The sequence below is a fragment of the Galleria mellonella genome, unplaced genomic scaffold (assembly GCF_026898425.1).
Source record: "Galleria mellonella isolate WM207_F2 unplaced genomic scaffold, CSIRO_AGI_GalMel_v1 utg109, whole genome shotgun sequence".
NCBI classification, from domain to species: domain Eukaryota; kingdom Metazoa; phylum Arthropoda; class Insecta; order Lepidoptera; family Pyralidae; genus Galleria; species Galleria mellonella.
This window is the reverse complement of record NW_026441972.1, coordinates 889,218-902,505: the sequence shown is the minus strand read 5'-3', so window position 1 is coordinate 902,505 and position 13,288 is coordinate 889,218. Positions and strand designations below refer to the sequence as shown.

The following is a 13,288-nucleotide window of genomic DNA, read 5'->3' as shown; positions in this document are numbered from 1 at the left end:
ACGATCTTGTAACTATAAGATAACCGTCACTAGATGGAGTGACAACCTCAAATGCTTTGCAGTGAGGTATCATCATCTTCATCATCATATCAGCCGTTAACTATCCATCACTGGACATAGGTCTCCTCCATAAAGAGAGTTTTGCCAGTAGTTGCCACGCCTGGCGGGAGATGGGCTGGCAACCGCAGTTAGACTTTGGTGGTGTTTTAGAGACGAAGCTACCTATCTCTCGACTATTAAGTCCCATTAGTCGCCTCTTACGACACCCACAGGAAAGGAAGGGATGTTGTTTTCTCCGTGCAGTCCCGTCATAGAATACTATGCAGAAATCACAAGACAAAAGCAGTAGTAAAATATAGACTGTTTCAAAAGAACTTAATAAAAAAATAATAATAAACCTGACCATAAGACAGTCTACTGATGTCCTATGGTAGAGCAAATCGAAAATCGATTACTTGATTGCATGTTTTAATTTATTACTAATTCCATTTAAACAGTGTTTCTATAATAATTTCAACAAAACTTAGCCTTTTCATTATGTTCAATTGAGACTATACATTTTATTTAGTGCTTGTAATGGTAAACAAGCTAATAGGCTGATGGTCTACCTACTGGATAATTCTAAGCGTTTTCTTATTGGTTAATAATGGAATGGCGACCACATCTACGCTATCAGTATACGCTGGCGGAGTACCAGTGAGGAATGATAGGTAAAAATGAATGCAGATTAGCTCATCATAGCGAATTCCAGGAGAAACTATGCGGAGATCCACCTAACAGGGTGTATTTCTAGCAATGGAGTAATTAAACCCTATAGAATTTAAAATTAAACCCTAAAGAATAGATTAATTAGGCCAGCCCTTCCTTTCCCGTGTGTGTCGTAAGAGTCGACTAAGGGAGAGCGAAAGATGGGCAGCAGCGTCCCTCTTAAAACATCTCTAAAGCCTAACTGCGGTTGCCAACTCGCCCGCCAAGTGTGGCAACTACTGGCAAAATTCTCCTTATGGAGAAGACTTATGTTCAGTAGTGGACAGTTAATGTCTGAAATAATAATAATGGGTGTCTATAGACATGAACAGTACCATAAGCATCACAGAGTATGTTATAATGCAATGGTAGCTATCACTATGGTTAATACTTAGTGAATTCGCTACGATGGATTACCTAATATCGTTTAATTCTCATCTATTATCCTTCCTGGTGGCCCGTTAGTGGATACCGATGGGGACCATAAATACATATGGATACAAGCGCAGTTACCATTGCATTTACACCCCATTAAAAAAAATAGATACAACAGTATTAAATTTGAGAAATACATACTTATAAACATTCCCATCAGATCCGCAAACCGGTTGTTCCACAGCATTATCACAGTTCTCTTGACAGTCAATCTCTAGACGCGGAAGCAACGTGCAGTTACCGAAATGCGCTAATTGAACTCCTTTACTGTAAAAAAAATATGTAGTTAAACTTTAGAGTAATTATTTTCCAACAACGTTAAATCAGAATATCAAAAAAAGAGAATTCTAAATAAGATTTCTACCTAAAGCTTGAATATGGAACTTGGAACGATTATCGTGACAATCCTTTATAAGTTCGACCCTTAAATTTGAATAATAAATCGTACATGTGTGGTAATGTTGTATACATTTTTATATAAAAAATATCAATATATTTATAGTTTCGATTAATCAAAGCGATAAATCCTTCCATATATGGCGGACTTTACCAATAAATTTAAACATATCTGACTCATATAGTATACCAACAGATGGCGTTAGTAGTATAATTATAGAACTTCAGTGCTTCATTAATGGACAATTAATAAGAGCCAGTGGATTACTAGTAAATATAATTTATGTCACAATTATAACTTTATTTTTCGTTACAGAGGTAAATCTACTTATTCAACTTACAGACAAGTGGCGACTTTAAGATGGCAGGAGTTTGTGTAAACATTGGCATCAGTGCCGCAAACAGGGTCAGGTTCGCTGGGGCACTTGACCTTCAGGCATTTGTTCATTTTGGCTCGGCACTTCTCCATGTCGACCTTTTTCACAATTTTTCTGCTGCTGACACTGAAATTAAGTAAACGACGTTTATTTTATTAACTTTAATATATTTACTGACATAAGTTTTATTAATACTCATTAGGAAGATTGTATCAGTGATTCCATACCAGCTAATTCAAAGCCTTCCACAAGATGATGCAACAATCACGATTTGTTGTTCAAAATGTATGAATGTAAATAACTGAGGATTATGAAGAGATTTAATACTTTGAATCTAATAGAATTGTATCATATTTTATGGGTTAAATTTTTTTCTATATCTTGGAATAATAAACAGCTTGCAAATACTAACAGGTGGACTACCTGATGAAAAGTAACCTATAGACATATTCTTAAAGACTTTATGGGGTTTTATGTCTTCGTATACGATAATTTCACTACCAGATCCTACCTTTCAAACCGAAATATCAACCATGATAACTTTATCTAATAATACTTTAAGAGTTTGAATATTTTTCTAAATAAATCTACACAACAACTTATGGCAGAATTAAGCAGAGTCACGTCAGGTCAGAGTCAACTTATTAACACAAACATTCATTCTTTACATTTGTTTTTTATACATACTTCATTGTTTCTAATTTTTTCTTCTTTCTTTTGTTTCTTTTGTTTAGTTTGACCGCATATCTAATTATAAAAATACGCACCCACAATTCAGCATTTTCATCTCGCATTCGTTTCTATATATATTCTCATCTGATCCGCAAACTAATTTCTCCTTCTGTCCAGAACAATCGGTAGGACACGATTCACCGCCAGAGGTCCGCTCTTGAGACACGCAGAACGCCATTGGCACTTCAAACACGTGTTTTCTGTTTTACAAAAAAGTCAACATTATTCTAATATATTGACCATGTAATTTTAGACATAGTACATTTAAATAAATACACATAATGTTAACAGAGATTTAAAAGAGTAACTGTTAAGTTCCTTGCGGGATCTTCTCAACAGATAACAATATTCCGAACCCAGCAGTAAATTTACAAAAAAATTTGTCTATACGAATAAAAATTATTTGAAATTGTATTTAGTTATCATTGAATTACTTTTTAATGACTTTAAATATAATTATTTACTTTTAATATTTACGGTAGCCAAGGAAAGATGACAGATAGTCACAGTCAAAATATAAACAGAAACATGAACTTTGAAGATATGTTTTTTGGCATTCCAATGGTCTAATCGTAAGTCGTAAATTATAGCATGCACGTTGTATTTGAGATTGAGAAATGTATGCCTTTATATACGCATTTCATTCCGTTCAACGGTCACGTAGACAAATACATGGGTAAAAACTAGTCATATCAGATGAAAAAAAAATTATTCCGTTTACTACTGATGGAGTTTTGATGTAACAAACTTAAAAACATATAACCGAATAGAGATCCTACTTTATTTCGAAGGCGGTTGAAATGTAGAAAGGATCTCATTGATCAATGTGCAGTCAAAATTTGAATGACTTTTTTATATATCATATGACATATGTTTGAACAGTATCTATATATAATATCTATAAGTTATAAAGGGCTAAGGTGAAATTAATGACACTGAAAAAGTAATCGCTACGTTTTAGTTAAAGCATTGCATGGCATGGTTTACCTAAAAGATTGCCTTCATTTCCATCTTTTACAAAACATAAATACCTAATATCCCAACATACTGTTTCTAATCTTACCACAACAAACACAAATGCACATACCCGCAATTAGTAGCCTTCATCCTGCATGCGTTCGCGTACAGCTTCCCATCTGAACCGCATGTGGGCCTCGCCACACGCCAGCACGACTCGCGGCAGTGACGGGTTGTCTGGCAATGTTTCTTACTAGTACGTACGACGCCTTGTCTGAAAAATCATTTGGTAACACTATTATTATGCTAAGAAATCAACTTATGCTTGCAAACTACTGGCAGTGACTGCTTGGCAGTTTCTGATGACTATGATCTTAGAGATAGGATTAGATATTCCAGATGGAGACTTTATACAATAGTGGTTTACTTGAGTATCTCTATCCCATTCGTGTTTCTTCGTGGAAAAGTTGTGATTGCATAGCTGTATTTCGGTTTGAAAGGATATGGGATAGTGCAAAGAAATTACAGATATATAGGTATAACAAGACTAAAGAGTTCTCAGGAATGGCGACGGATGAGGGGTGTCATAGGCTAAACAGTACACTCTGTTATTTCCATGTTTATAGGCATGGCATCACTTTCTATTAGGTGGGCCATCAGTTTGTTTACCATTCTAAGTTACATAGACAATTAATAAAAAGATATTTTATCTGAATATCTGAAACTAACTCTCTTTCAATTAAAATACAAAAATTTCCATAACATATCTATGCAAAAAGTTTTGCACCAATTTACAAGATTGTATATTTTCGAAACTCCAGAATATACCATACCTACACATTTTATGCTCCTAAAGTATTAATTCTCTGAGAACAATAATAACGATCCTAATCCTATTAGTATTTTACGTAGTACGTTATACTAAGCCTATGGTATTTTTAAGGTATGCGAATTACTATTTAAAGATATGGTATTAATCCTAGTATGGTGATAATCCTATTTAAGAAAGAAAAAGTTATGTCTAAAAATGCAAAGCTTAAACATCTTAGTACCAGGATAACATAAATAATAATGAACAAAACCGTAATTCAATAACTTGATGCTCTTACCAGTTTCTTATCTAATGGAGCCGTTTGTATTGGACATTTTTACAACATTTAAAGTGGTTATTGTGACTATACATAGTATCGCGAAGTTTTTTGTAGTTTATTTTATTATATTTTCTTCGATTAAAAAGAAAATAAAAATGTGTCTTAAAATTTAAATCTTAAATACCTTAGTACTGGGATAACATAAACTAGAAAGAACTAAACCATAACTTAACAACTTTATCCTCTTACAAGTTTCTTATCATATGAAGCCGTTTGCCGCTATTATTAATATAAAAAAAGAAAAAAAAAATGTGTCCAGAAATTCAAAACATATAAACCATAGTACCAGGATAACATAAAATACCAAGAACTTACCCGCAAGTCAACAGCTTCATCTGACACGTGCTTTTGTAGACGTTGCCGTCGGAGCCACATATGGGCCCATCGAGAGGCGCCTGTGAGCAATCCACTGGACAATTCTCTCGATGCGCGCTGATGTTGTTGCAAGCACCCAAATGTGATAGACCAATGCCGACTCTGTAATTATGTACAATAAAACATACACAACAGAATCTGAACAAGTTGCACAACAGAACTAAAAACATGTATTAAGATTTGTTGTGTTGTAACATTGTTGTCTATACCGAGTATCAAGATTGTGTAAATAGAGGAGTTATTCACTTATAATGCAATTAGTCCTGTTTCTTGTAAGTCGTACATCATTATAGTCAAGATTTATTTTAAACTAGCGATCCAACCCGGCTTGGTATGAGTAGACGGAATTGTCGAAAATTAATACATATAATAAGTTTCAACCAATTCAACTGATCTGGTTGGTTTATTGCATTTTATATATATATTTTTTTACTGTAAGTATATGAATGAATGAATGAATGAATGAGTATACTTTATTTGCTTTGTACAATGTAGGAAATAAGCAAGAAAATAATGGTAACGATACAGTTGTATAGGTACAGTAAGGCGGTCTTATTGCTGAGAGCAATCTTCTCAACCTTAAGTATATCTTTTCAGATAAAAAAAAAAAGAATTTTCCATATCGGTAATCAACTGACGGAGTTATAAAGTAACAAACGTAAAAAAATTCGATCGAATTAAGAACCTCCTTGTTTTTGAAGTCGATTGAGAATGTGTTCAAGTCACTTCATACCTGCAAATCTCAACTTGCAGCATGCATCTATTCAGATAGGTTCGTCCATTGGTGCCACAGACAGGATCCCGTTCTGAAGTACACCTATGTTCGCATTTCGATCCTTGGGCTCTGGAGCAGGAACCCTGGTCGGGAGCTAGTCTTACACCTGGAAAAGATAATAAATCGTTGACACTATCAGTATTAGTACTCGTGTGAGGATAGCACTTTTGGCCACAACAGAATATCAGTGTTTTGCTCTTTTGAGGGCAAAGCAATAAGCTGAGTTGTGGCCATTTTGTATCGCTATGGCACACGCATGAAAGGTTTTTTTTATACAACTTAGAATGGCAAACAAACTGACGGCCCACCTGAAGGAAAGTGATAATCGTCGCCTATAGACATGAGCAATACCATGGACATAACAGAGTATACTGTTTCGCCCATAATACCCCTAATGCGTTGCCATTCCTGAGGACTCAGGTGTTATTCCTCTGTACCCTTTAAATTCACGCCATATCCCACCCTTAAAACCAAAACACAGCCATGCAAACACAACTGCTTTACGGTAGAAACACGAATGGGACAGAGGTACCTAAGCAATCGACTTTTGTACAAAATCTCCCTCTGGTAAAAAATATGTTATTTCTTTTAAGTATTTTCTTTTATTTTTGTACATGTCATTTTTTGTGTATGTCTATGTATGTCTGTTGTTATTTCTGTGCTGTAAATAATGTAAATAAAATATATATCTATCTACGAGTATCTACTTTTCAGTGACGAGAGTTTTTAAGCTGCTTTCATAATATATAAAAGCTTTTGATTACGTTAAAACACCGGTTAATACCACAACTTGCCAAAAACTCGGCAAGAACAACTTTGATTCGAACGGGATAAGACAGTAGAAGCGTACGGAGGCATGGAACTCAGGAAGGGGTGGGGGGAGGGATTGTTAGTAATCAAGTCTAATAGTTCCATTGTAATTTTTTTAATGAATAGATGATACATATGGAATTCAGCATGACGATTTCCAGGGAGGTCCACTGGGAAGTAGACCTGGTTGGGTACATTGCTAGGAATAGGGCCCTTAATCTCCATTACCAACAATCCCTTCCCCCCTTCCCAAGTCTCATTGCCTTTTATACCCTATCAGGTCAATTTTCATGCGGTTCACTTTGCAAACCTTTGTGGTTAACTCTTGCAAGACTAAAAAGAGAAAATTACCTTTTCCACATGTCTTTTTCCTCATCTCGCAAAGCGAAGGGTAGATATAGCCGTCAGTGGCGCAGACGGGCTCGCCTTGCAGGGACGGCCCGCAAATTCTTGGGCAGCTAGCATCGCGGGCACCTTCACACAACGTTGTTGCTGTGGGCAAAAAAAAAAAAACTAATTTAAACATATTTTTATAGCATACATACATGTCTGTTACACTTGTCTTTCATATTGTTATAGAATAAAGAAGAAAATATTATAAAACAACTTTACAATAAAACAGAAAAAGTATGAAGTAACAAAATAACCAATAATAATTGACCAAAAATTACAAAACTAACAAATGTCTAAGAAAATTCAAGTGAAATACAATAGCATAAAGTACAGATAAAAAAAAACACACATAAATAAAGGTACAAAGGGCGGTCTTATCGATAAAGCAATCTCTTACAGACAACCTTTGGTTGAAGAAGAACATATAAAAGTGGGCAGGTTGCACAAGAGTGAACTTATATATGTATTTAATTACTGCATGTAATGTAAATGTATTAAATACATCCTACACTTAAATATCTTATAAGTGTAGGATGACCTGTCACTAGATGGAATGATAACTTTGCAGGGCGATAAGACTTATTTCAAGAGAAATTTATAAAAATATAAATAAACAAATAAATGATTCAATCGTAGGACAATATGCTGATGTCCAACAATAATATTTAAATACGAATATTGAATTAAATTTTAATTAAATTTAATTAATTTTCGCCTCTTACGACTTATACGGGAAAGGAAGCTATGCACTCTATGCATATTCTATGCACACAAGCGATTTTATATTAATATATTATTATAGATTTAAATGGATAAATCTATTTAAAAGCATGTTTAAAATACCTATAATCTTCACAAACTTTTACATTAATAGGATTTATATAAATAGTTCGCCGGTTTAGAAAGATTCGCCGCGAGCGGTAACAGTGACCACGAAAACCCATTAGCGGAGATTCCGAACTCACAGCACATGCTAGACAATGCCGCATACAATCTGGAATAAAACTGTACGTACATACCGTTGGCAAGTGCTTTAGTATGTACTTTATAATATTGTAAGCAAAGGTACAAATAAGAATACGTCAGATGTTTTAAATATCTGGAATATGAAAATAAATAAATTACAATTAGGAATTAAAAAACAAACTTTGCTTGAGTCGATTGCTTGGGTACCTCTGTCTCATTCGTATTTCAACCGTGAAGCAGTTGTGTTTGCATGGCTGTGTTTCAGTTTGAAGGGTGGGATATGGCGTGAATTTGCTAGGTACAGAGGAATAACACCTGAGTCCTCAGGAATGGCAACGCATAGGGGGTATCATGGGCGAAACAGTATACTCTGTTATGTTCACGGTACTGCTCATGTCTATAGGTGACGGTTACCACTTTCCATCAGGTGGGCCGTCAGCTTGTTTGCCATTCTAAGTTGTATAAAAAAAAAGACTTCCTAAATCCCAACTAAATACTATACGAATAAAACGAGTAATTCACGAGAGTAAACCGTTCTCATTAAAAAAATATTCAAGATTGATTCATAATTCGTATACATAAATAAATAAATATATACAACCTATCGTATTAAAAACTCTGTGAATTTTTAAATCGATTGAAAAAAAAAACAAGTTTAGTTCAATCGCTCAGTGTTCTATTAGTATTAGTGTCGCTTCAATGTTGTATTTATTTTACAATTTTACGTAAACCTATTGTTTATTTTATTCTCGAGTCAACAAAAGTAAATGCCTATTGTACGAACACCCATAATGTATTTACGATGGTTAGAGAATGCACTTGCAACTATGCAGCGTCGTTCAATAGGGATGTGACCCAAATACCAACACTTCAAGGGCATTAGGGTGCCAAGACCTTTGTGTCCCAATTGTCATCTATTGCCCTCACTAGTAACAGCGGGGCTTTCTAATGAATTTTCCAAAAGAATGAGAATCTCGATTTATCTGATTTTATTTTGAGTACGTCTTTTAGTAATCATTGGCCCTATAAGGATTAATAAGGATCCTCTCTCTCTCTCTTTCTCTCTCTCTCTCTCTCTCTCTGTGTGTGTGTGTGTGTGTGTGTGTGTTTGTGTGTGTGTTTTTATTTGTATGTGTTCAATTCTGCTGGTATTTTATGCAAATATGTGAAATTTAAAAAATTACCAATTTAAGAAAGAAGGTTCGCAGTTAAAATGTAAATTTTAGTCGAACTTGATTTCCATTAACTTTAAAGTTTATTTAAATACGAACATTTTTAACAATTTCACAAAATTATAAGTCTATAACCAAAAAAAGTTATCAGCCAAAACATTTATAACACACGTTTCTTGATTGTTCTGTAAATTTTCATACTTTGGGGTTTATGCCATTTCTACTACGAAGTAGCCACTTATCGTTTTAATTATTCTGAACATTATATGAATTTAAATTAATTTTATATAGACCAAGATGATGCTTTTATTTCTTTTTTTTTAATTCAAAATTAATTAACAAATTAATTTATTTATGTCTACTTATGTACAAGTACAAGACAAAATAACAGCTAAAAAGTCCACATGACTATTAATTGCATCTATTTCGCTATTTAAATGCAAATAGATTCATTTAATTTTACAAAATAGTACAAAAAAAAATTCATTAATCATTAATAGAATGTTTTTTTTTTTTTATACAACTTAGAATGGCAAACAAGCTGACGGCCCACCTGATGGAAAGTGGTAACCGTCGCCTATAGACATGAGCAGTACCATGGACATAACAGAGTATACTGTTTCGCCCATCATACCACCCATGCGTTGCCATTCCTGAGGACTCAGATGTTATTCCTCTGTACCCAGTAAATTCACGCCATATCCCACCCTTCAAACCGAAACACAGTCATGCAAACACAACTGCTTCACGGTTGAAACACGAGTGGGACAGAGGTACCCAAGCAATCGACTTTTGTACAAAGTCTCCCTCTAAATGTATAATATAATTCAAGTTTCTTACGACAGAGTTCCAAAACAGTGTAGTTAGACATTGACATATTTTTATACAAAAGGAAATTAACATATAAATTATACGGTATTGAATCGCACGTGTTCAAACATACACACGTTCAAAATGTGTGTACGTATGTGAATTTACAAACTATTTTATCAGTATACCAGAAGGAGTAAGTATTTGTCCCATTCGAGTTTCTATCGTGAAGCAGTTGTGTTTGCATGACTGTGTTTCGGTTTGAAGGGTGGGTTGAAATTACAGGGTACAGAGGAATAACACCGAGTCCTCAGGAATGGCAACGCATGGGGGGTATCATGGGCGAAACAGTATACTTTGTTATATCCATGGTACTGCTCATGTCTATAGGCGACGGTTACCACTTTCCATCAGGTGGGTCGTCAGCTTGTTTGCCATTCTAAGTTGTATAAAAAAAAAGTATCCAAATATATTTCTATTTAGAAAAAAAAAACTAAAATTTTAACATTACAGTACGTGCCTGTTATTAATCCTATTTTAAAAATAAAATGTACATATAAATGCTTTGTCCTCTCTTTCATTTATGTATAAAAAAATTAATTTTTAAATAAATTATTTGTAATTAAGTAAAGCGTAATTAATAACTATTTCTGTCTCTCTCTCTTTCTATACAGGTTTTATAGGACATTTTTTATTATTCAAGTTTAATTATTTTAAGTCTCATCAAAACGAAGTACCAGGCTCCCATAAAGGCGTAGGGGCTCTTATGATGCGTAATCAAACAAATTGTCTGTAGTTATCGCTGGAAAGCAAGGGTGTGTACATGGCTGTTAGTACAGTGATAATATTAAATTTTTTTTACCCATATACTTGCTAAAACTCGCGGCTTTGTTCACATGAATTAAGTAAAAAATATCCTATATGTTATCGATATATACATATATACATACATACAATTACATATATGTATATGTGGTTCCGGTGTAGAATAAGCTAGCCCCTTCCTTTCCCGTGGGTTGCCCAACTGTGATTGTCAATCCGCCTGCCAAACGTGGCAACTACTGGCAAAATCCCCCCAATTTTTGAAAGAGGCCTATATTCAATAGTGAACAGTACACGGTTAACATAATGGTGGTAGGGGCAAATCCGTAATGGAAAAATATTTCAAACGTACAATTTTTTTTTGTCTCCTATATTTTTGTTATTTTCCTCTATTTTGTAAATGTAAGGTGAAATTAGAGCAAGAGAGCGAATTTTCCTATTATTTTCTTTCTATTTATTTATTTTATTTTATCCTTTTTTCCCGTTATTACAACTTAATTGAATTCTCAATCATTTCCAATTAAGAACAATTTGTGTATTGTTTTAATAAATAAAAAATTACACTTTTTTGAAGTAGGTTTATATTTATTTATTTATTTTAACAATTATACAATAGAATTTATACAAAAGCTCTTACGTCGTTTTTTTTCTAACTCTATTGTAGTTTCGAAAATTATTTGTCGAGAAAAATATGCAAGAAAACTAAACAGTTAATTATTAATAACTAACTCCATTCTGCGGCTTTGCTCATAGTTGTATCTTGTTATTAAATTGTCGACATCTTTCTCAAAAAATAAGTTATCAAATGCAAAAATAATTTTAAAATACCGACTGGTAGTATCAGAGATTAGCGCGTCCAAACAAAGATATTTCTTTGTTTCATTATTATAAGAATATTAACTGAAATATATTCCTTCCATTTATTATATAAGTATTTATTATTATTTATTTATTCATATTCATCACAAAAAAAACAAACTAACAAACAAACATACACAAAACCACAATGCATTGCCCTATTCCTTTACGCTGAATATTTGATTCCATCTTATAGCGTTTGCTCTATTTGTCCTAATGTGTTTCCAATTAGAAACCTTTTATTCTTTTATTAAATAAAATTCCTTTAAAATAATCTCCCTTAGTCGTATCAAAGAGTACAACCCTTTATTCTAAGCAATTACCTACTCGTAAAACATAAATTGGTTTCTGTAACGATACCCTAATTATGAGCATTAAAACGGCGCCGCGAAACGGTAGCCATTAAGTAAATATCCCTTCAAAGAATGGCATTTTTTCTTAGGGTCATCGAAATAACTTTTATGTGTATTTATTATTAGATTATTATGGCCAATAATTAATCTCCATTTACCTCTAATAGGCACTTGTATTGACACTGATCCAAATCACTGGTGATTTTGTCCACGTGATCAACTTATTGATTGACTGCGATAAAAGGCAGCCAAAACAAAGGGTACCAAATACAAAGGGTACCATATACTGAGGGTACCAAATACTAAGGGTACCAAATACAAAGGGTACCAAATACAAAGGGTACCAAATTTCATGGCTATTGCTTGAGATATCAAGAAATAACAACTCAGTTTCATATAATATTAGTAAGAATTATTGTAGTTGTAACCAGTAGCTTTGCTTGTATGAATTGTATGTTATAATATGATCAATTAATAATTGTAACATAATTTAAAAAAAATTAATAATGCTTTTGTCATTTTTATCTATGTGTTTGTGGGTTTTGTGTTAGATAGATTTTCACGTAGAAACGAAATGCATTTTCGCAATATATTAAACTAAAAGTATTTAGTTTAATATACTGCGAAATTTCCATAGTAATGGATAGAGAGTTTAAAAAAATTCCCGCCAAATGACAAATCCTCTATTGACAACTAATGTTGCCTCTACTAGACAACAGATGACGTAAAAACTATGAAAAAATTGAACTAAATTAAATATACCTTTTTTTTTAATCTAAATTATAAAACGTGTTCGTAAATTAAACAAATAAAATATAAAATATAAATAAATAGTAGTAAGGATAACTAAGGGTTTTCCAAAATTCCTACGTGAACGGTAACGGGATTCACTCGTGCGCAACCACGGGAAACCGCAAGCTATAATTGTATTCAATCCCGTACATTGTAACTTAAGTGCAAGTTTACTTTAAATAATAGCTTGACCTGTCATTAGACATGATTTTTAACAGTATTTCTCATTAAAATTAACTGTATTTATTATTTTATAAATGGTGGTAATAAAGTGTAAAATATGTACCAGAATAAAATATTTATCAGAGGGAGACTTTGTACAGAAGTCGATTGCTTGGGTACCTTTGGGTGAATTTACAGGGTACAG

At 33.4% G+C, this 13,288-nt stretch overlaps 1 protein-coding gene across 1 annotated transcript in view; it reads right to left on the bottom strand.

The window, feature by feature from the left end:
- LOC113511178 (agrin) overlaps positions 1–13,288 on the bottom strand; it is an 80,761-nt gene that overhangs the window by 2,940 nt on the left and 64,533 nt on the right. The window contains exons 3-9 of the mRNA XM_026894791.3: positions 7,107–7,247; positions 5,904–6,051; positions 5,111–5,272; positions 3,775–3,918; positions 2,723–2,887; positions 1,920–2,081; positions 1,324–1,449 (exon numbers count right to left, since the gene is read on the bottom strand). Coding sequence (XP_026750592.1) covers positions 1,324–1,449; positions 1,920–2,081; positions 2,723–2,887; positions 3,775–3,918; positions 5,111–5,272; positions 5,904–6,051; positions 7,107–7,247 — 1,048 coding nt within the window. The remainder of the gene's footprint in view (positions 1–1,323; positions 1,450–1,919; positions 2,082–2,722; positions 2,888–3,774; positions 3,919–5,110; positions 5,273–5,903; positions 6,052–7,106; positions 7,248–13,288) is intronic.